The following is a 23,551-nucleotide window of genomic DNA, read 5'->3' as shown; positions in this document are numbered from 1 at the left end:
ACATTCGAATGCATTATAGACATAATGCATAGAGTTGTGAATGTATCTTTCAAGTGCTACTCCCTCCCTGTCAAACCTTATTTAAATTCTGTATAAAATTATATCAGTCTCACAGAGATTGCAGACATTCATACCAATGAGTCAACAGCTACAAAACATTGTAAATCTTATCTGACAATAAGCCTAAATTATAAACACAGCTCACAGTTTTCTAGAAAGGTTTATTGGGGTACAACTAATTCCAAACAGAAATATGTAATCGTGGATGTGGAATGAAAAGGGGATATGGGGGAGACAGTGAGGTCCAGAGAGCTAGGTGTGCGAGTGTCCTGGGGTTGTTTGTCTCTACTCTAGAGAGAAGTTCAGGCCCAGCACCCCCACCCCCCCAGAGCCCTGCAGCAGCTGGGTGGCAGGGTCAAACTCCAGCGGCACAGTCTTGCTCTGCTTATGCTTCAGGTCCCGCTCCATCAGCTGTGTGCACAGACACAGAACCACATTCCATCAACAACATGATCAAAGCCATGCATGTACACATGTATGCACACAATTTACAGTGACAGACACCAAAACACTGACAAAGTAACATGCTAACAAATGATAAGACATTACAATTGAGATTAATATCCTCACCAACAAAGTAAAACCACTTGGGAATGTGAATCACCATGAGGACCAAAAAGTGGACGAAAGGACATTCAGAGTTTGGTCATGTCACCTCACCTCATAGGTGGATAGCTCCAGCAGCTCACTGATGGCATCCTCCTGTTGTGACAGTGGCTTGTTGATCGCCATGGCAGCCGTGGCCACATCAGGGTGGTAATGCTTCTGCAGGGTCTACACTCAGGAGAGCAGGAGGGGAAAGTGAAGAGCACAGTGAGTTTGGCTGTGTTCATCTCTATGTATCATGTTCTTGTTTCTCTGGATACCCCTACACACCTGAATCTCCCACAGGCTGCTCTCCAGGGCGTGGCACTGGGAGGGGTCCTCCTCCTCCATCAGGTAGGGGTCATCACAGGCTTCTGTCCAAACACACAGGAAATGACAAGCCATGTCAAACAACCTATCTATTGGAAAGCCTTTTTAAGACCTAGCCTATATGTCAAACCACCACATCAACATTATCATCACAATCAAATGAATTCATTCCCATCTCCAGACAGGTGAATGTATGGGGTGAAATGGGGATACTTACCGTCTGCTCCACTAGGCCGGTGAATGAGGACTCGGCAGGCAGGGTGGCGGCGGATCAGGTTGCAGATGAAGGGCAGTACCATGAGCAGAACAGCAGGAGGCGCCGTGAGGGCCAGGCGGGACAGACGCTTGGCAAACGCTGCCACCAAGTAGACTGGCAAGTGACTGGAGAGAGAAAGAAAAGACACCATGGACAAATAGTTGATAACTGTTAACTGATTTACAGAAAGTGTGATGATAAAATGCCAGTCATCGATAGTTAATGGAGTGAACATGACAGAGAGGTCTTACGTGGAGGAGAGGAAGAGGTTAGCTAAGTGGAAGAAGCGTGCTCTGTACTTCACATGGAAAACAGAGGGCTCCAGCAGGCTGTACAACTTCTTGTAGAAATCAGGATAATCTCTGCAAACACACAGGCACACACTTAAACGGTTATTACTAGAATAGTCACTTGACTCATGTGTTGAGGGAAAGTAACTCCAACGTAAAAATATTCAATAGCTAGGACCAGGTTTTTTTTGTTCCTATGATAGTGGGTAATGTCTACCTCTGTTTAAATAGTTTGCATCCAATGCAAAAACCTAAACCTTCAGAAGCTGAGGAAGACCATGTTTGCTGGTTCAGTACCTTCTGCACTAAGAGTGTGGAATACTCACAGGTTGTGCTGATGGATGAGCACAAACAGGCCATTGAGAGCCAGCAGACTGATTGCCCCTCCTGTACAGACACAGAAAAAACAATATACAAGGAATGAACTTTCCCAGTCGTACAAAATAAAGCTACACAGAATGCCACTTTGGGTGATGAGTATGGCTGTATTACAGACGTTCTAACACACGTATGGTTACAGTACACCACAAATAATATATTTCTCGTAGTACTCTTCTCTTTCAGTACAGTGTGGCATCTAGTCAGATTGTTCTATAGGTGACAAACTATGGAAACTCAACTCACCAACATCATAGGCTGCAGTCAGGAAGTCGATCATCACTGTGGGATTGCTTATGTGGGGCAGGATGGAGTCATGGAGGATCACCAGCACCTTCTTGTACATGCTGCTGGGCAACTACAGGGTATGAAAGACATGAGACTGAAAATCTGGGACTCTAGACTGGAACAAAAGACAAGTTCAAAGGTGGTCTATATGTTAAAGTGGATCTTATACCTTATACTTCAGAAACCCGAGCCACAACCGCTCAAAGGTACGCTTGTGTTCCTGATGGGAAGGAGAGATAATCATTACATTCACAGTTATAGCAATACTTCAAATCATGAGACACAAAAAGCATGTTTTCTCCAGATGATAGGGGGCTTTGCTTACTTTTAGTTTGGCTGCTTTCCAGTCTTCATGTTTAGCTGTAAAATGAACCAAGGGGCAAACAATCACACAATAAGTTAAGCCTGAGGCTGCGCAACAGAAGGAAGTCTGGAAGCTTCTTCCCCAGAGCTAAAGAACCGAATCACGTTCTGTGTATGTGTTATTTTACGCACACCTTTTTCTCCGTAGCTGCTGCTCACCCTCCCTTCACATTTCTCACTTAAGCCCCCCCCCCCCCAAAAAAAACACTACAACTTTGACCGCCTGTCTGCCTCGCCAATGTTTGCAATGATGATGAAAAAATAACATGAAATCGCTATTTAGACTGCCTGTCTGTTGCGCTTACGTTTTATAATAGCCTACTGTTACAACAGACAAAGTTTGTTAAATAATATTTTCTACAACATGTCGAAGGTTGCCGGCTACACCAGACAAAGACGTCCGATCATCGCTCCTGAGCAGCTAAAACACATCTGTGCGTAGAGAATCCCACGCATACACAGAAGCTTCAGGTGTTTAGCTGAAGAGGCATCCAGAGAATTTGGCAACTCAGCCACTCTGATAATTTAATGGCACCTTTGCACAAGAATGGTGATGGTGCATAAAGATGGAGGAATTCAGAAATGACATCATTGTTTTTAACACTACCCACAGAGTTCTTAAACTACGGCGCACGGCATGGTTCAATGTACCAGTAAACCAGCACAATTTACTTTTTTGTTTTTTCAAATTGCTACTGTCTTGGAGCTAGAATTCGGGCCATGTATACAGTGCTAATGCTGTAAAAAAAGCTGAGCAATGTACAATACGGCGAACTAAGCATTTGTGCTAAGTACACGGGGGCCTCCATCTTTATGCACCTTCCCCATTGAAAAATATGGACAATTTTAAGAACATGTTGCATACAAGTTACTAAAAATGCATTGTTTTCATTTTAATATATAGAATAAGAGCAAAACAGCAGGCTGACCTTCCTGTTTGACCAGGTAGTTGGTGAGTTCTGACTCCTGGCTAGGCATGTTGATATTGGACAGCAGTGTGAACACGTTGTTCTGGTAAATGGGCATCACTGCCTGAAGAGACAAGACAAGACCATTCTAAACAAACAACATCAATCAGATATGACAGCCCAACACTTGAGCTAAGGCGTGGAGCACAAGTCAACTGAGGTGATTAAAGACAAAATAGTCAAGAATGTTAAAAATACATAACTGCTATAGAACAAACACCTAAACAAGTTACTTTACACCATCTCATTTAGAGCCTCCAAACAGACATTAGTCCTGGCGGGGCTTACCCCTTTGGTTTTGTCCATCACCCTGCCCACGTTTTCACGGACAGAGCTCATGACGTAGTAACGCACATCCTCCATATCCAGGTACTCCTGAAATCTGGAGATAAGAAGCGCCATATCCTCCTCCTGAGAGAGCAGCCGCTCCACCACTGCCTGTTCACAGAGCAACGGATCGTTACATACAAAATCTCAATGTAACAGGTATGGGTCAGTTGGTGGAGCATGGCGCTTGTAACGCCAAAGATTGTGGGATCGATTCCCGCTGGTGCCACAAATACTAACAATGTCTGCACACATGACTAAGTTGCTTTGAATAAAAGCGGCTCATAAATGGCATAAATACAGGCGGTTCAGTTTCAAACTTGCATCTTTGGTGCGCAAATGCACCCTTATGACAGTTTAAATTGTGCAACATTTGTGCCAGGCAACTAACATGTAGTACAGTATTTAATTGAAACCCCTACCTGGATGAGTTCTCTTGGGAAGCTGTAGTGTTCACTCCAGTCCAAGTCTTGGAGGGGGAACTTTCCTTCCATGGAGGCAAACTGCATCAGTGCACACAGGGCACTCTCCTGCATCGGAATAAATAGCATCGTCAGCCCAAACACACAACATGACTAAATCTTTCATTTAAAATAAGTACATTTCACACACACCACACGTCACTAATGATTAGGACCAATGGTTTTTCTTTACCGTGTGACCAGACCCCAGAAAAACACCAGGCACTAATAAATCAGAACTTATGAAGCAGCTGACCTTTTATTCTAGTGCCTAAATCAGACTGAGATACCAATTACTGGTATACAGTCTGAAACAAAGCACTGCAAAAAGTTTAATTACAAGCCAGAATGTTAAATAAAATAACATTTTAACTTACTTAAACGGTTGTCTGTGCAGTTGGTCCTTTAGTGGGTCAACATTTTTTACAAAATATCCACAGAAAAGTATTACTTACCAGACTTTTTAGAGTGCCAGTACTGCTGTTGAAATGTATACCCCTAGCACATGTGCAAAACCATGTAAACACCTGCAAGACTTCAGTTAGTGCATGTACTTCCGTCTTGTGCACGTGCTTTAGGTCAAGAGCAAACAACTCTTGATTGCCACAGACTGAGACTTGCGTTTTGAAGTCGTTTTAATAAAAAAGTTTCCTGTGGATATTTTGTGTCAAATTTCAACCCACTGAAAGACAAACCTGATGGCCAATCGGCAGAGTACGTTCAAATATAATTTTATACAACATTCGTGACCGACAAGGGACATTTAGTTGTTTTTTTCCCCTATGTGCCACAATTGGGACTAACTAGGGCCTAGAGTTTTCTTAGCCTGGTTGCCAGTGTTTCTGTTCTCTCGCAAACTCCTATCCTCCTGAGTGATAAGGAGTAGGTAAGAGTTCAAACTGATCTGGGACCAAGCCAGTCTTCCCTCCTGGCCCTAACAATGAACTTTTGGTGTTGACAAAAAAGTAACTTGCCTTAATCTGGTATGATTCATGGCTGATGTGCTCCAGCAGCAGCTCCAAACAACCGTTGTATCGGTGACGCATGAACATGCAGTACTTCTCATCCGCACTGCGATCACCTGCCAGGACACAAAAAGTCAATCACCGGCATAGCCTGAGGCCCAAGCAACAAGACACCTAAAGGTATTTTTTTTTTTGTTGTTGCAAAGTCTAACTCTATAGATGTAACTGAACAAAAGACTTTCCCAAACAGACTACATATGTTGTCCTTGTACTTGGTGAGGAAATGCCACAGAAATACTGAAGAAAAATATAAAACGCAACATGTAAAGTGCTGGTCCCATGTTTCATGAGCTTTCACTAGCTTTAAGCACCAGGTGTCAGAGCAGCTCACAACATCTGTACATAGCCCATCTATAAATTGTACGAACAACTAGCTCTTCCCCTACTGTATTTATTTATTTTGCTCCTTTGCACCCCAGTATTTCTACTGTGCACACTCATCTGTCAAATCTACCAGTGTATTAATTGCTATATTGTATTTACTTCACCACCATGGCCTATTTATTGCCTTCACCTCCCTTATCTCACCTCATTTGCTCACATTGTATATAGACTTATTTTTCTACTGTATTATTGACTGTATGTTTGTTTTACTCCATGTGTAACTCTGTGTTGCTATGTGTCGAACTGCTTTACTTTATCTTGGCCAGATCGCAGTTGTAAATGCGAACTTGTTCTCAACTGGCCTAACTGGTTAAATAAAGGTGAAATAACATTTTTTTTAAATGAGCTGAAATAAAAGATCCCAAATATGATCCATACACACACACACAGAAAAAAATATTCTCCCAAATTGTGTGAACAAATTTGTTTACATCCCTGTTAGTGAGCATTTCTCCTGTATCAAGATAATCCATCCACCTGACAGGAGTGGCATATCAAGAAGCTGATTAAACAGCATGATCGTTATACAGGTGCATCTTGTGCTGGGGACAATAAAAGGACACTCTGAAATGTGCAGTTTTGTCACAATGCCACAGCTGTCTCAAGTTGAGGGAGCATGCAATTGGCATGTTGACTGCAGGAATGTCCACCAGAGCTGTAGCCAGAGAACTGAAGGTTAATTTCTCTACCATAAGCTGAATCAAACGTTATTTTAGAGAATTTGGCAGTACGTCCAACCGGCTTCACAACCACGTGTAACCACGCCAGCCCAGGACCTCCACATCCGGCTTCTTCACCTGCGGGATAGTCTGAGACCAGCTACCCAGACAGCTGATGAAACCGAGGAGTATTTTTGTCTGCAATAAAGCCTTTTTGTGAGGAAAAAGCCATTCTGATTGGCTGGGCCTGGCTCCCACCCATGTGAAATCCATAGATTAGACCATAATTTATTTATTTCAATTGACTCATTTCCTTATGTGAACTGTAACTCAGTAAAATTGTTGAAATTGTTTCTCGTTGCGTTTATATATATTTTTAGTATACCTTTTTTTCTGGTTGCCAGATCTGAGGTTGCAGAGCAAAACTGATACTCACCACCAATCAGCAACTCTTCTTTGGGCAGTTGCCCAACATACAGCTCTCCCCTCTCCAACAACGTGCTGAACAGTTTAGTACATCCATCAATCGCACAAACAATGTTCTTCTCTTTCTCTGACTGAGGATGAAAGTGGGGAGAATGTGCATTGGTATGTAATATATATCGTCAATCACCATGAGAACCATGGGGCCAAATATTGGGGGGGGGGGGGCTAGCTAGCTTTCCAAAACCAAGAGGCAAAGCTAACATTGAACACGCACATTAGACCGTTTCTGTTGAGTTACATACCTGAAGATACTCAAGAACGTCGAACACATCGTTGGCATGTTTCTTGCTCTGAATAATCAGATCTACTTTACCGTTGATGTCTATTTTAGGTGTTTTCACATCATTTACGGTTAAGTTTTCCGAACTCACGTTGCACCTCCTCGAAGCCGCCATTTTTCCCCCAGATGAGGGTAGTGTTGACTTCCTTTACGTTCTAATTTCGCCCCCTTGCGGTCGGCGTGTATACTGTGCTGGGCCTGGCCAAATATCTAAAATAAATATTCTAGCTGTACTGTAACAAATATACTTCCATAATTTACATGTGACATTCCAAAACAAATTGAAAGCTTTATAAAACACCATCATTCCTATCATTGCTTCCTGTCTTAGACCTACATGTCTTATCAATTTGTGTTTGTTTCATGATACACATCCAACTAACAAATCCTTACAAATAAAATGTGTTACAAAGATTTTACTAGAAAGGATTCACAATGGGATTCACACAATGGTTTAAAAATAACAAAAATGTTTATTAAAATGTCTTCATTATTGAGTAAATCAGTGGCATTACTGACAATGCATTTCCATAGCAAAACAAAAGCTCATTCTTGAGATACAGCAAAGCAAAAGGTGTCTTTCCACTTGCCAGAGACTTCAAAGTGCAGAATCTGATCTATTACCCTCCTCATCATCCTGAAAATGGAAAATGGTTTTATGAGTTTCAAAAAAGGGAGGGTGATGGCACCTCCCAAAAACACAGCAGGTTTTATGAGGTCTGGGTGTTAAGTGCTTATAGTTGATGATTCATCTAATAATGTTAAACATTTTGTAGGACAAAGAACCACTGATAATTGAACTGGCAAATATATAATTGTGTTGTATTCACCCACCTGCTCCCTGTCCTTATCCTGCGCTCCTGTTGCAGTTGCCTCAAAGTCATGTATGGGCAGTGTGGCCATCCAGCTAGCCATGGACCCTTCCTTGCACTCTGTCTCCACAATGCTGGGGTAGATGTGCTCCTCCTTGAAAGCCAAGATGGCCTGCTCCTCTTCAGTCCACTCCAGGCACTCATGGAGGCCGTCCCCACCAAACCGCTTGTTGTACCTGTCAAAGTGCACCTTCTCCAGCACCAGGCCCAGCCCAGGGGCTTTCGGCACATCCACTTTCTCCTCACCCCAGCTTCGCTTTAACACTTCGTCCCCCGAATAGCCCTTCACCACAGCTATCACCAGGCCGATCATCTTCCGGATCTGATGCATCATGAAGCTCTGGCCACGCACAGTAATCTCTGCGAACTCGGCGCCGCCACGCACAAAGGGCTCGCCACAGGACATCTCTGTGATGTAGCGGCGGGCGCTGGGGTCCCGCGCGGCCTTCTGGGAGGTGAAGTTGTGAAAGTTATGGGTGCCCTTGTAGCTGCCAAACAGCTGGTTTACTCTCTGCAGTGTCTCTGGCTCAAGGCGGAATGCAGCGGAATTGTTGGTGTAATAGTCCTTTGGGGAGAAGGCCACAGTGGGGAGCATGTAGGAGTATGTGCGGGCATCACAGCTGTTTTTAGAATTGAAGCCGCCAGTCACTCGTTTCAGACCTATAGGGACAAAAGATCACAAACAATGCAGAACAACATTGGTAACTAAACCGTTCTTGTCTTTAAAGTTCTTTTTGATATCAATTGTTTTTATTATATGTTCAAGCCAATAGGCAGAATAAACAGCATTGGACAAACAACATTGCATTGTCAGTGCATGTCCAACACATTTTCACATAACACCTTGAATCAATTACTTCCCAAAAGGGACCACCAAGATCTCCTAGTCTTTATACAAGAACCATAGGCTGCTTTGTGACGGTTTTAGGCTTGTCTCCAACACATTTGACAGGAAGCAGTGCGATCTCACCCAGCACTCTGATCTGTGGTGGAAGATTGGAGTTGATCTTTTCCATTACGTCTTCAATCATCCACAGTTTTAGAGAGACCACTTGACCTGCTGCAGAAACACCCTGACAGAAAACAAATTAAGCTGATCACAAAGCAAGGTAATAACAATGAATTTGTGTTTGAGGCCACACAAAGTGTACGTCTTTTCCTGTGCATTTAATTTCTTCAGGTATAAAACAAATGTAAGGATCCTTGCTCAAGGGATGCATTTGGGCAGACAGCTACTAAGCCTTTTCCATGCTTGCCTCCCATACCTTGTCTGTTCTCGCACATCTTTGGAACGACATTTTTTTCATGTCATCTCCATGGTTGTCTGGGATGCACCCAGACTTAATCAGTGCTGTGACCAGCTCATCCTCAATGGTTTTGAACTGGGAGGATCCAGCATTTCTCTGAAACACAAAACACAGCAGATTAAGTAAATCTAAACGCAACATGCAACAATTTCAACAATTTTACTGAGTTACAGTTCATATAAGGAAATCAGTCAATTGAAATGAGGGCCTAATCTATAGATTTCACATGATTCGGCAGGGGCGCAGCCAAGGGTGGGCATAGATCCCCCCACTGGTGAGCCAGGCCCAGCCAATCAAAATGTTTTTCCCCACAGAAGGGCTTTATTACAGACAGAAATACTCCTGTTACATCAGCTGTCTGGGTGGCAGACATTCCTGCAGTCAGCATGCTAATTGCATGATCCCTCAAAACCTGAGACATCTGTGGCATTGTATTGTGCAACAAAAATGCACAGTTTAGAGTGGCCTTTTATTGTCGCTAGCACAAGGTGCACCTGTGTAATGATCAAATGTTTCATAAGCATCTTGATATGTCACACCTGTCAGGTGGATGGATTATCTTGGCAAAAGAGAAATGCTCACTAATATGGTTGTAAACAAATGTCCGTATGGAACATTTCTGGGATCTTTTATTTCAGCTCATGAAACATGGGACCAACATGTTGAGTTTATATTTTTGTTCAGTATATAGAAAGCTGCACCTAAATGGAGGACTAGCTATTTTTATTAAATCATCCCTTTATGAAAATATTAAGATTAATACCAACCTGCATACCGTAGTAACCTTTGCCTGAATATGCCAAAAGCAGGACCACTTTTCTTTTGGGGTGTTTCCTCTCATTGCCAGTTGGTTCTACAGACTTCAGCTTCTTTCTGATGTGTCCATTCTCACCCGACTCTCCATTTCCTTCCTCCACTCGTTTCAGTGGCTTGATCAGCATATTTCCTGACCCTTCTTCACTCATCATCCACCGGATCCCTGCACACTTGTAAAGCCAACCTGGTGAAAACACAGATAGCTAGTTAAAGGGATAGTATTGTGAGTGAGCTAGAGTTTCCACCCTGTTCCTTTCACCTAATAAATCACTTCATATCTAAAAAATCCTATCTGAGAAGGGGAGTGAAGGAGACCAGAACGGAGGGAACAACCTTCTAAAATGAAATCCAGCCGTTGGCTTAAGGCTGAAATCGATACCTAGACCCTTATCCCTAGGTACTCTAGAATCACTACAGACAACATATCCAATCATTTCAGATCTACATGACTTCCTGCCTGGAGGAGGAGCTAATGGTCATCATTACATGAAAGTTTTACGAACATTAGAACACCACAACAATATGGATTCTCTAAATTTGACTTTCTTCCAAAGTAGTCAGATCATTTCGTTCAATTAGGTTTACAGTTGCTTCTGATACGCAACACTGGTGGACAAATATTCATCATTTCTCAAGTGTTAATTTAATGACATATGATAATGTTTTAAGTTCTGAAGATCTAAATAGGAGCCAGCTAGCTATCGTTACCGATTCAGCTAGGCAAACTAGCTTCCTCACACAACAAATACAAATTGCCTATGGTTTGCTACCTAGCCAGCTAACTAGCTACCATGACCAGCAATAAATAGGAAAAATCATTTGCAGGAGACTCACGTGTGATCCACGAAAAATCGTTAAATACACGTCTTGCTTATAGCACAACTTTGGCAGTTAATCCATTTACGACAGCTGTACAATCTGAAACAAAAATGCAAGAAACCCTTTACAAGCTAGATAGCTATCACTGCAGGCAGAAACAGCGACACACATGGGCAAAATCAACTTTGACCTTCTTCTTCTTCTATGATATAATGGCGGTTCCGCAAACAAACGTTAAAGGTGCATGCCGCCACTTACTGTGCTGGAGTGTGGTCAATCACGGTTTACAACATAAGCTCCACATTTCTAAATCCTTCTACCGGACTCATTACTTCTGAGAAAAAAAGAGCCCTACTAACTTCTAAAATCCCTTTCCAAACTCATTAACCATAGCCTTTCACCTCTCTTCAACATACTATATAACTATATAACATGTTCCACCATTTCATCTACTATACACTCCAGACACAAACCATTCACATGCTTGCCAACCAGATGTGATGATGATTTCAAGCCACATTACAACCTGTGTTGTGATAATTGCGTTGTTTTCTCTATAACCTGTTAATTCCTATGCTTGCAACTATGATATACAGGCCTAAAGGCCAAGATAGTAAGAAGACACAGTGGCAGAATAAATTCAACCACGCCTATGTTTTATCACAAAACCAGATAGTAACCTCTGTCCAGTGAAGTACACAAAGATTATTGCATGTACAGTAACAGACCGTTACATCACCTACAGCATGGCCAAGCAAGTTAATGTATCCGAAATGTGCAGACCACTAAACTAATTTAGAACAACAGACAGTTACCGCAAGTTGCAAAGAAAACAGAAGCTGCCTCCACTATTCTAGGACCATTTCAACTTCAACATTTCAACATCCACAAATCACCTCTGCTTAGTCTAATACAGTCACAACTAAAAGATACCAAACACAATTTAGTCCAATCAACATAAGTTAAATATGATGTGGCTGTCCATGGTTCTGATTTCTGTTTGAGTGTGCATGTGTGTGTGCGTGCACATGCGTTTGTGCAAGTAGAAAAACATGTTGACTCACCCTACTTGTAGAGAAACACCAATGCCATCGTCCTCTCTTTCAAGTTGACAAAACGGTCTATCACTCTGTCATACAGTAAAGTATTTATTTGTTATTGTCCTAGGCTACCTGGCTAAAATTCTTGCTCTCTAGCCTAACTTCCATTCTTGGGCAACGTTAGCTAGTTAACATTAGCCTTCTACATCTAGCTACAAAGGGAACTTCCATCCTCTCAGGCCAGGGGCACAACAATGTATGACATAATGGTTGGATCAGAATTGGCATTATAATCGTTGGCTAGTACAGAGGATAAAGTAAAAGCACAAGTCCAAATCCCTTTCTCCAGCCATGGCTAATTTAGGAAAGGGACCATTTTAGCTAGCTGGCAAGCTAACCACCGGAGGACAACAACACAACAAGTTTTTCTGTCAATGACGAATGATCTCAATGGGATTTGATAGGACTGACACCAAATCCAAGTTGGCTTCCCTTGACACTTTTTTTTGGTACACCAGGAGCATTCACAGTTGAGATCGCTTAGTTTAGCTCAATGCTGATTGGCTATTTATTTATAGTTTTTTTGTCAAGGGAGGCCAGATGCTCGCTGGCTTTCCTTCCCTTCAATGCTGTGGGCTACAATGTCATACTTGTTTGTTCCCAGACAACATCAGATAGATGGCCTACACATAGAGAGAGAGAGGGGTGCTGTTTCGCTCACTCGGATGCTTTCTCCTGTGAGATACAGTATTCATGGATGCCAAGGATACATTTCCATGGCATCCATGAATACACGCCACTGCCACCAACCTTTCTTTGGAGGGCATATACAGGTCATTCGGAAAGTATACAGACCCCTTGACTTTTTCCACATATTGTTATACCCTTATTCTAAAATTTATGAAATTGTTATTTTTTTCCCACATACATTTACACACAATACCCATAATGACAAAGCAAAAACAGGTTTTTAGAAATGTTTGCAAATATATTTAAAAAATACTGAAATATTACATTTACATAAGTACTGAGACCCTTTACTCAGTACTTTGTTGAAGCACCGTTGGCAGTGATTACACCCTAGAGTCTTCTTGGGTATGATGCTACAAGCTTGGCACAGATGTATTTGGGAAGTTTCTTCTCTGCAGATCCTCTCAAGCTCTGTCCCTATTTTCATGCACTATCTGTGCCCACTAGAGTGCAGTAGATCATCACAAATATACTGTATGCCCATGAAAAGCAAGGGTCAGAGTTGAGGGCTCAATTCCATCAAATTTGCAGCCGCACATGTACATTTCTACCCTCGGTCAAATACAATCACAAAGGTTTTTGATTAATGTTATAATGCGAAGTATACTCACCTCACAGCTCTCACCAGATCTCACAATAAGACACATCTGTAATTTGTAAGCAAAGACACTGAATAATAGCAAATAACCTTTTTGATTAAATCCTGTCATGACAGTGTGTTATAATAACAAATGTTATTCTTTTACCATTTCCCCCAATTCCCCCCCAACCATCTCCTATGTCTAATCAACTGTACATTTCGGTGTTCCTCAAGGTTCCGTTTTAGGACCACTATTGTTTTCACTATATATTTTACCTCTTGGGGATGTCATTCGAAAACATAATGTTAACTTTCACTGCTATGCGGATGACACACAGCTGTACATTTCAATGAAACATGGTGAAGCCCCAAAATTGCCCTTGCTAGAAGCATGTGTTTCAGACACACAGTGCCTTGCGAAAGTATTCGGCCCCCTTGAACTTTGCGACCTTTTGCCACATTTCAGGCTTCAAACATAAAGATATAAAACTGTATTTTTTTGTGAAGAAACAACAAGTGGGACACAATCATGAAGTGGAACGACATTTATTGGATATTTCAAACTTTTTTAACAAATCAAAAACTGAAAAATTGGGCGTGCAAAATTATTCAGCCCTTTTACTTTCAGTGCAGCAAACTCTCTCCAGAAGTTCAGTGAGGATCTCTGAATGATCCAATGTTGACCTAAATGACTAATGATGATAAATACAATCCACCTGTGTGTAATCAAGTCTCCGTATAAATGCACCTGCACTGTGATAGTCTCAGAGGTCCGTTAAAAGCGCAGAGAGCATCATGAAGAACAAGGAACACACCAGGCAGGTCCGAGATACTGTTGTGAAGAAGTTTAAAGCCGGATTTGGATACAAAAAAGATTTCCCAAGCTTTAAACCTCCCAAGGAGCACTGTGCAAGCGATAATATTGAAATGGAAGGAGTATCAGACCACTGCAAATCTACCAAGACCTGGCCGTCCCTCTAAACTTTCAGCTCATACAAGGAGAAGACTGATCAGAGATGCAGCCAAGAGGCCCATGATCACTCTGGATGAACTGCAGAGATCTACAGCTGAGGTGGGAGACTCTGTCAATAGGACAACAATCAGTCGTATATTGCACAAATCTGGCCTTTATGGAAGAGTGGCAAGAAGAAAGCCATTTCTTAAAGACGTCCATAAAACGTGTCGTTTAAAGTTTGCCACAAGCCACCTGGGAGACACACCAAACATGTGGAAGAAGGTGCTCTGGTCAGATGAAACCAAAATTGAACTTTTTGGCAACAATGCAAAATGTTATGTTTGGCGTAAAAGCAACACAGCTGAACACACCATCCCCACTGTCAAACATGGTGGTGGCAGCATCATGGTTTGGGCCTGCTTTTCTTCAGCAGGGACAGGGAAGATGGTTAAAATTGATGGGAAGATGGATGGAGCCAAATACAGGACCATTCTGGAAGAAACCCTGATGGAGTCTGCAAAAGATCTGAGACTGGGACGGAGATTTGTCTTCCAACAAGACAATGATCCAAAACATAAAGCAAAATCTACAATGGAATGGTTAAAAAATAAACATATCCAGGTGTTAGAATGGCCAAGTCAAAGTCCAGACCTGAATCCAATCAAGAATCTGTGGAAAGAACTGAAAACTGCTGTTCACAAATGCTCTCCATCCAACCTCACTGAGCTCGAGCTGTTTTGCAAGGAGGAATGGGAAAAAATTTCAGTCTCTCGATGTGCAAAAGTGATAGAGACATAGCCCAAGCGACTTACAGCTGTAATCGCAGCAAAAGGTGGCGCTGCAAAGTATTAACTTAAGGGGGCTGAATAATTTTGCACGCCCAATTTTTCAGTTTTTGATTTGTTAAAAAAGTTTGAAATATCCAATAAATGTCGTTCCACTTCATGATTGTGTCCCACTTGTTGTTGATTCTTCGCAAAAAAATGCAGTTTTATATCTTTATGTTTGAAGCCTGAAATGTGGCACAAGGTCGCAAAGTTCAAGGGGGCCGAATACTTTCACAAGGCACTGTAAGGAAGTGGATGGCTGCAAACTTTCTACTTTTAAATTCGGACAAAACAGAGATGCTTGTTCTAGGTCCCAAGAAAGAAAGAGATCTTCTGTTGAATCTGACAATGAATCTTAATGGTTGTATAGTCGTCTCAAATAAAACTGTGAAGGACCTCGGCGTTACTCTGGACCCTGATCTCTCTTTTGAAGAACATATCAAGACCATTTCAAGGACAGTTTTTTTCCATCTACGTAACATTGTAAAAATCAGGAACTTTCTGTCCAAAAATGATGCAGAAAAATTAATCCATGCTTTTGTCACTTCTAGGTTAGACTACTGCAATGCTCTACTTTCCGGCTACCCGGATAAAGCACTAAATAAACTTCAGTTAGTGCTAAATACGGCTGCTAGAATCCTGACTAGAACCAAAAAAATGTATCATATTACTCCAGTGCTAGCCTCCCTACACTGGCTTCCTGTCAAAGCAAGGGCTGATTTCAAGGTTTTACTGCTAACCTACAAAGCATTACATGGGCTTGCTCCTACCTATCTCTCTGATTTGGTCCTGCCGTACATACTTACACGTACGCTACGGTCACAAGACGCAGGCCTCCTAATTGTCCCTAGAATTTCTAAGCAAACAGCTGGAGGCAGGGCTTTCTCCTATAGAGCTCAATTTTTATGGAACGGTCTGCCTACCCATGTCAGAGACACAAACTCGGTCTCAACCTTTAAGTCTTTACTGAAGACATCTCTTCAGTGGGTCATATGACTGAGTGTAGTCTGGCCCAGGAGTGGGAAGGTGAACGGAAAGGCTCTGGAGCAACGAACCGCCCTTGCTGTCTCTGCCTGGCCGGTACCCCTCTTTCCACTGGAATTCTCTGCCTCTAACCCTATTACAGGGGCTGAGTTACTGGCTTACTGGGGCTCTCTCATGCCGTCCCTGGAAGGGGTGCGTCACCTGAGTGGGTTGATTCACTGATGTGGTCATCCTGTCTGAGTTGGACAACCCCCCTTTGGGTTGTGCCACGGCGGAGATCTTTGTGGGCTATTCTCAGCCTTGTCTCAGGATGGTAAGTTGGTGGTTGAAGATATCCCTCTAGTGGTGTGGGGGCTGTGCTTTGGCAAAGTGGGTGGGGTTATATCCTTCCTGTTTGGCCCTGTCCGGGGGTGTCCTCGGATGGGGCCACAGTGTCTCCTGACCCCTCCTGTCTCAGCCTCCAGTATTTATGCTGCAGTAGTTTATGTGTCGGGGGGCTATGGTCAGTTTGTTATATCTGGAGTACTTCTCCTGTCCTATTCGGTGTCCTGTGTGAATTTAAGTGTGCTTTCTCTAATTCTCTCTTTCTTTCTCTCTCTCGGAGGACCTGAGCCCTAGGACCATGCCCCAGGACTACCTGACATGATGACTCCTTGCTGTCCCTAGTCCACCTGGCCGTGCTGCTGCTCCAGTTTCAACTGTTCTGCCTTATTATTATTCAACCATGCTGGTCATTTATGAACATTTGAACATCTTGGCCATGTTCTGTTATAATCTCCACCCGGCACAGCCAGAAGAGGACTGGTTCCTCTCTAGGTTTCTTCCTAGGTTTTTCCTAGCCACCGTGCTTCTACACCTGCATTGCTTGCTGTTTGGGGTTTTAGGCTGGGTTTCTGTACAGCACTTTGAGATATCAGCTGATGTACGAAGGGCTATATAAATACATTTGATTTGATTTTGATTTGATTTAATGGTGGTATACTGGTCACAAGTCTACTACATGTAGAGACGCCATGAATGACACATCAATCAGCATTATCATCCTTAATCAATAGAGTGAATTTTCCCTATTTCTATGTCAAACCAGATTCTTTCTCCCAATTTTTCACAGCACCTTATAAGGTGATCATCTGACAAACTGCCCAGAGGAAGTTGTCAAACAGACTTAATATGGGAAAAGAACACAAGCAGCCACATTCCATTTCCACACAAGTAAAACTATTTGGTAAAATAAGTAGGAACTGGTGTGTGTGTGTTGGTGGTGGGAGCCTGGGGGGATAATATATTTTTATTGTTTGTTTCAAATCTGAGATAATGGACATGACATGATATTTTACCATGATGTTAAGTCTGCAACAGTCAGCCTGTCTGTATCTCTATCTCTCTCAACGGTAATACTGGGGACCCACGGTTCATGATGGATTTCAGTCCATCTGAACATCAATAAGACATCATTTACCTTAAGCTTTTACATTAACCTTTACATTGTATGGGAGTAATGTGCATTAAACATCTACTGCCCATTTTAAAAGCTCTGGGACTAGTTGATGGGCAGATCTCCATAACAACCCCACATCAGCTGAACAATGTCAGCCCTCCTACATCTTATCTGGCGTGGCAGAAATGTTGCAGACCCTTGTTTTATTGTTTCCATCAGAGGTCTACACGAAACTCTATCTATTTTCCTCATTGGGGGTTGATGTATGAAAAGACACACTAATCACAGTCTCTATAAATAACCATAATCTCAGGCAGACAACAGGCCAGCTGTAAAAGACAGAAACCATCTCCTACTATAATCCACCTCCCCGAATAACTCACAACCCAGGGGTGATATTCACATTCACAAGATTTTGTACAGACTCGACTTCTTGGGGCAGTTTCCTGGACATAGATTACACCTTATCCTGGACCAAAAAGCATGTTCAATTCTGCATTGAGTGTGCATTTTATTCCAGGACAATTTTTCTTATTTAACTAGGCAAGTCGGTTAAGAACAAATTCTTATTTACAATGACAGCCTACAGGGGAACAGTGGGTTAACTGCCTTGTTCAGGGGCAGAATGACCGATCTTTACCTTGTCAGCTCTGGGATTTGATCCAAGAACCTTTCAGTTACAGGCCCAATGCTCTAACCACTAGGCTACCTGCCGCCCCTAGGCTTAACCTGTGTCCAGGAACCTGCACCCTTGGTTGGTATGATATCAGGAAATGTGAATCATACACTCACATAGGCCTAAAAATAATAAAGTAGAACTTTATAGAACTCTGCAACAACATTTCATGTATTATTTTTAGCTGCCACAGCACATGCTAATAGACCCTGATATGGCCATAGATAGCCTAATGGGTAATGGGGTGACCTGTGTTGAATCCACATCCATATCTATCAGAGCATGGGGCTCATCTCTCACAGACCTAATAATACCAGTATCTGGGGGGAATCCTCTGCATACAGATAGTGATGACAGTGAGGCTTCTAGACACCTAAAGCTGTATCGGCTATATCCAGGAATGCCAAAGTTCCAAAAGCTGGGCCTAAAATACTGTTTAAGAGATTCAACAAAATATTTTGCTGTGACTCTTATGTGGGTGATGTTAACAATATTTGTTGGTCTGATGTGATTAATAATTATTGATAAACATACACCTGTTAAGAAACTGACTGTTAGAACTGTTAAGGCTCCATGGATTGATGAGGAATTAAAAAATTGTATGGTTGAAAGAGATGGGGCAAAAGGAGTGGCTAATAAGTCTGCAAATTGAGAAATTATGTGAATAAACTCAACAAAAAGAAGAAGAAACTGTATTATGAAGCCAAGATCAATGATATAAACAATTATGGAAAAAACGTTGAAGTACTTTAAATTAAATTATGGACACATTCAACTCCATCTTTCATCAAATCAGATGGCTTATTCATCACAAAACCATTTGATGTTGCCAATTATTTTAATGATTACTTTATTGGCAAAGTGGGCAAACTTAGGCAGAAAATGCCAACAACGAACAGTGAGCCACCACATTCATACATAAAAAAACAAATAATGAAAGAAAAGTATTGCAAGTTTGAATTTTGTAAAGTTAGTGTGGGAGAGGTGGAAAAATTATTGTTATCGATCAATAATGACAAACCTCCTGGCATTGACAACTTAGATGGAAAGCTACTGAGGATGGTAGCTGGCTCTATAGCCACTCCTATCAGTCATATCTTTAATCTGAGCCTAGAGGAAAGTCTTTGTCCTCAGGCCTGGACAGAAGCCAAAGAAATTCCACTACCCAAGTGTGGCCTTTACTGGTTCTAACAGCAAACCTATACCCTTGCTGCCAGCTCTTGGCATACTGTTGGAAAAAAATTGTGTTTGACCAAATGTTAAACAAATTAACAACAAACTTTCAGCATTCTTATAGAGAATGGCACTCAACATGTACTGCACTGCACAAATGACTGAGAATTGGTTGAAATAAATTGATAATAAGAAGATTGTGGGAGCTGTACTGTTAGATTTCAGTGCGGCCTTTGATATTATTGACCATAACCTGCTGTTGAAAAAACATGTGTTGTGGCTTTTCAACCTCTGCCATATTGTGGTTTCAGAGCTATCTATCTAACAGAACTCAAAGGGTTTTCTTTAATGGAAGCTTTTCTAATGTCAAACATGTAAAGTGTGGTATACCGCAGGGCAGCTCTCTAGGCCCTCTACTCTTTCCTATTTTTTACCAATGACCTGACACTGGCATTAAACACAAAGCATGTGGGACCATGTAATGCTGATGATTCAACCATTTCCGCATCAGGAACCACAGCTAATGAAGTCACTAAAACCCTTAACAAGGAGTTGCAGTCTATTTTGGAATGGCCAGTAATAAACAGGTCCTGAACATCTCTAAAAATAAGAGCATTGTATTTGGTACAAATCATTCCCTAAGTTCTAGACCTCAGCTGAATCTGGTAATGAATGGTGTGGCTGTTGAACAAGTTGAGGACACTAAATTACATGGCGTTACCTTGGATTTGAAACTATCATGGTCAAAACATATAGATTCAATGGTTGTAAACATTGGGAGAGGTCTGTCCATAATAAAGAGATTATCTGCTTTTTTGACACCACACTCCACAAAGCAAGTTCTGCTGGCTCTAGTTTTGTCTTATCTTGATTATTGTCCAGTCATGTGGTCGAGTGTTGCAAGGAAAGACCAGATTGAGCTGCAGCTGGCCCAGAACAGAGCAGCACATATTGCTCTTCATTGTAATTAGAGGGCTGATATCAATACTATGCATGCCAGTCTCTATTGGCTAAGAGTTGAGGGGAGACTGACTGCATCACTTCTTTTTATAAGAAACATTAATTGGTTGAATATCCCCAATTGTTTACATAGTCAACTTACACACAGTTCTGACACACACACTTACCCCACCAGACATGCCACCAGGGGTCTTTTCACATTTCCCAAATCCAGAACAAATTCAAGAAAGCATACAGTATTATATAGAGAAATTATTACATTCAACTCTGTTCCATCTCACATTTTTGAAATAAATAATACATCTGGTTTCAACAAACAGATAAAGCAACACCTCACGGCACAACGTCTCTCCCCTATTTGACCTAGATAGTTTGGGTGTATGTATTGATATGTAGGCTACATGTGCCTTTACAATTTTTTTATGTAGTTCTGTCCTTGACCTGTTCTTGTCTATTAATGTTTTGTATTATGTCACGTTTCATGTTTTGTGTGGACCCCAGGAAGAGTAGCTGCTGCTTTTGCAACAGCTAATGGGAATCCTAATAAAATACCAAAATAACCACATACAGGCACACACACTGCCAATACACATGCACTATACTAACCAAAAATATTATCCATCTCTTACTTTGTGTTAAATGTGAGTTACTTTGTGCAAGATAGCTGTTACAGCATGTTCTCCACTCACTGACTATCATCTTCCAGTGGAGTAGGGGTTTCATGCAAGCCATTTAATAGTGATGGCCTGATTGAACATGTTGGAGCCAGGCAGCAAATAGTGTCTCACACTGGGGATGCTGAGGAGCTATAGAAACATCTGATGTGGTCTTGAGTGGAGGAGGCAGCCTCTCATATCCTCTTCCTGCATTGACAGAACAACTACTGTGAGTGAGGGAGAAGTGACAGGTCAATGACTCACATGAGCAGAGTCAAAGGTTTTTTAGTGGGATTCCCACAAATGAGACTAAATTATCTGGATCAAGATTGTATGAAAACACTGAATACGCAATTGACCTCCAGAAACCCATCAGTCCACCTATGACATGTTGGTGATCACAGTCCACCAATGCAAACCAATAGATAATGGACCTCTCTGAATCACACCTCACAACCCAGGTCTGCTCTCCACTGCAATCAATGAGGGAAAAAACATAGACAACATGGATTTTAACTGGGCTTTTATCAAACCGGATGAGTGAATGTAATTCTAGTATTATTTATTTTTGCTGACCTTAGCAGATGTGTTAATATTAGCTGTCAGTTGTATGTTAAGGCCAGGCACCACAGGCTGAAATGATATGTTTGCATCTGCCTATCAATTTTGAGATTTGTTGGTATTTTGGTCCATTAATATTAGTACTTTCAAAAAGTAAACCTAAAGATGTCAAAATCTTGATGAAAATGTATATTTTCTTTAGTTTATCATACTACCGCCAGCAACATTTTATGATTTTTAACCACTTTAAAATGGACATACAGCCATCATTTCAAAGCTCACTACATTGAATTACACATCATTTAAAAGACAATTTCACAGACAATGTAACAAACTGTTACATTGAAAAGATGGAGATTGGGTCTAAATAGATGCCAGCCAACTGCCAGCCATTTCCCGAAAATAAGACTCTTCCCACATGACAACTAATTTTACTCAGATCCAGAAGCATATACATTCATCAAATTTTGTGTGGTTATCCTTAGATATATTCTCGAGACTTGTTGATATGTTATCCATGTTTTATTCTGTTGTCCATTTTCTTTAGAAAAAGGTGGCAAAAAGTCATTTTATGTACATGTCTTTAGTATTTTACAAATAGAAAGATAATAATAAAAAATAATTTATCCACAATCTGCTCTTAAGTGTGTCTTAAAGAGCAACTCCGCCACTTTTCAACCTCATAATTATATTTCCAGTACTAAACCAGTGTCTGTCTACATGTGAAAACTGCAAATTTTTCCACATTTTGTAAAAAGTTATATAACATTACAAAGTTATACCTGGTGACATTACCAAAGGTTAAAACATTTTAAAAACAGTGATTTTGTAACACTATGTAACACTACTGTACGCTCTCGTTGGTTGACCCTCGCTTCATACTCGTCGCCAAACCCCCTGGCTACAGGTTATCTACAAGTCTCTGCTAGGTAAAGCCCCGCCTTATCTCAGCTCACTGATCACCATAGCAGCACCCACTCGTAGCATGCGCTCCAGCAGGTATATCTCACTGGTCACCCCCAAAGCTAATTCCTCCTTTGGTCGTCTTTCCTTCCAGTTCTCTGCTGCCCATGACTGGAACGAATTGCAAATATCCCTGAAGCTGGAGACTAACATCTCCCTCACTAGCTTTAAGCACCAGCTGTCAGAGTAGCTTACAGATCACTGCACCTGTACATAGCCCATCTGTAAACAGCCCATCTATCTACCTACCTCATCCCCATACTGGTATCTATTTATTTATTTATTTTGCTCCTTTGCACGCCACTCCAGTGTTTAATTGCTATATTGTAATTACTTTGCCACCATGGCCTATTTATTTCCTTAACTTACCTCATTTGCACTCACTGTATATAGACTTTTTGTTTTCTTTTGTTCTACTGTATTATTGACTGTATGTTTTGTTTATTCCATGTGTAACTCTGTGTTGTTGCATGTGTCGAATTGCTACGCTTTATCTTGGCCAGGTCGCAGTTGCAAATGAGAACTTGTTCTCAACTAGCCTACCTGGTTAAATAAAGGTGAAATAAAAAAAAATAAAAAAAATGAGATTTGCGGTATTGTGGGGCGCAAGAAAATACTCTCCCTCTGTTCAGAGGGACGTTGCAGGTTTTGAAAATCACCTTTTTTACATTTAATCCTACCCTGTGATGTTACACGACGTGAGGAAAACATTTAAACGTGTCAACCCTCGCAAGGCTGCAGGCCCAGACGGCATCCCCAGCCGCGCCCTCAGAGCATGCGCAGACCAGCTGGCTGGTGTGTTTACGGACATATTCAATCAATCCCTATCCCAGTCTGTTGTTCCCACATGCTTCAAGAGGGCCACCATTGTTCCTGTTCCCAAGAAAGCTAAGGTAACTGAGCTAAACGACTACCGCCCCGTAGCACTCACTTCCGTCATCATGAAGTGCTTTGAGAGACTAGTCAAGGACCATATCACCTCCACCCTACCTGACACCCTAGACCCACTCCAATTTGCTTACCGCCCAAATAGG

At 41.7% G+C, this 23,551-nt stretch overlaps 2 protein-coding genes across 2 annotated transcripts; both read right to left on the bottom strand.

Annotated features, from left to right (window-relative positions):
* Positions 1-201: 201 nt before the first annotated feature.
* noc4l (nucleolar complex associated 4 homolog) lies at positions 202-7,292 on the bottom strand. Its single transcript, XM_021602278.3, has 15 exons — positions 7,103-7,292; positions 6,811-6,931; positions 5,281-5,387; positions 4,268-4,375; positions 3,807-3,956; positions 3,480-3,582; positions 2,513-2,547; positions 2,357-2,407; positions 2,146-2,257; positions 1,848-1,908; positions 1,483-1,593; positions 1,193-1,356; positions 937-1,019; positions 721-834; positions 202-471 (listed from the first exon to the last, which is right to left on the bottom strand). Exons 1-15 carry the CDS (start codon positions 7,253-7,255, stop codon positions 346-348), a joined length of 1,599 nt encoding a protein of 532 aa, XP_021457953.3. The 5' UTR covers positions 7,256-7,292; the 3' UTR covers positions 202-345.
* Positions 7,293-7,593: 301 nt separating this feature from the next.
* Positions 7,594-11,169, bottom strand: pus1 (pseudouridine synthase 1). Its single transcript, XM_021602276.3, has 6 exons — positions 10,970-11,169; positions 10,087-10,319; positions 9,278-9,415; positions 8,983-9,085; positions 7,975-8,672; positions 7,594-7,777 (listed from the first exon to the last, which is right to left on the bottom strand). The coding sequence occupies exons 2-6, from the start codon at positions 10,285-10,287 to the stop codon at positions 7,739-7,741; spliced, it is 1,179 nt and encodes a 392-aa protein (XP_021457951.1). The 5' UTR covers positions 10,288-10,319; positions 10,970-11,169; the 3' UTR covers positions 7,594-7,738.
* Between the last annotated feature and the right edge of the window lie 12,382 nt (positions 11,170-23,551).

This window comes from Oncorhynchus mykiss, chromosome 5 (genome assembly GCF_057628025.1).
Source record: "Oncorhynchus mykiss isolate SJ-2025 chromosome 5, ASM5762802v1, whole genome shotgun sequence".
NCBI classification, from domain to species: Eukaryota; Metazoa; Chordata; class Actinopteri; order Salmoniformes; family Salmonidae; genus Oncorhynchus; species Oncorhynchus mykiss.
The sequence above is the reverse complement of the archived record's forward strand: the minus strand, read 5'-3'. Positions and strand labels throughout refer to the sequence as shown.

Coding starts and splice junctions, on each gene's coding strand:
- noc4l (XM_021602278.3), bottom strand. CDS start 7,255: ATGGCGGCTTCGAGGAGGTGCAACGTGAGTTCGGAAAACTTAACCGTA. Junction 2,548..3,479: donor CTACCTGGTCAAACAGGAAG/GTCAGCCTGCTG, acceptor TTCATTTTACAG/CTAAACATGAAGACTGGAAA. Junction 835..936: donor GCAGCCTGTGGGAGATTCAG/GTGTGTAGGGGT, acceptor TCCTGAGTGTAG/ACCCTGCAGAAGCATTACCA.
- pus1 (XM_021602276.3), bottom strand. CDS start 10,287: ATGATGAGTGAAGAAGGGTCAGGAAATATGCTGATCAAGCCACTGAAA. Junction 9,086..9,277: donor GATGTGCGAGAACAGACAAG/GTATGGGAGGCA, acceptor GTTTTCTGTCAG/GGTGTTTCTGCAGCAGGTCA. Junction 7,778..7,974: donor AGGATAAGGACAGGGAGCAG/GTGGGTGAATAC, acceptor TTCCATTTTCAG/GATGATGAGGAGGGTAATAG.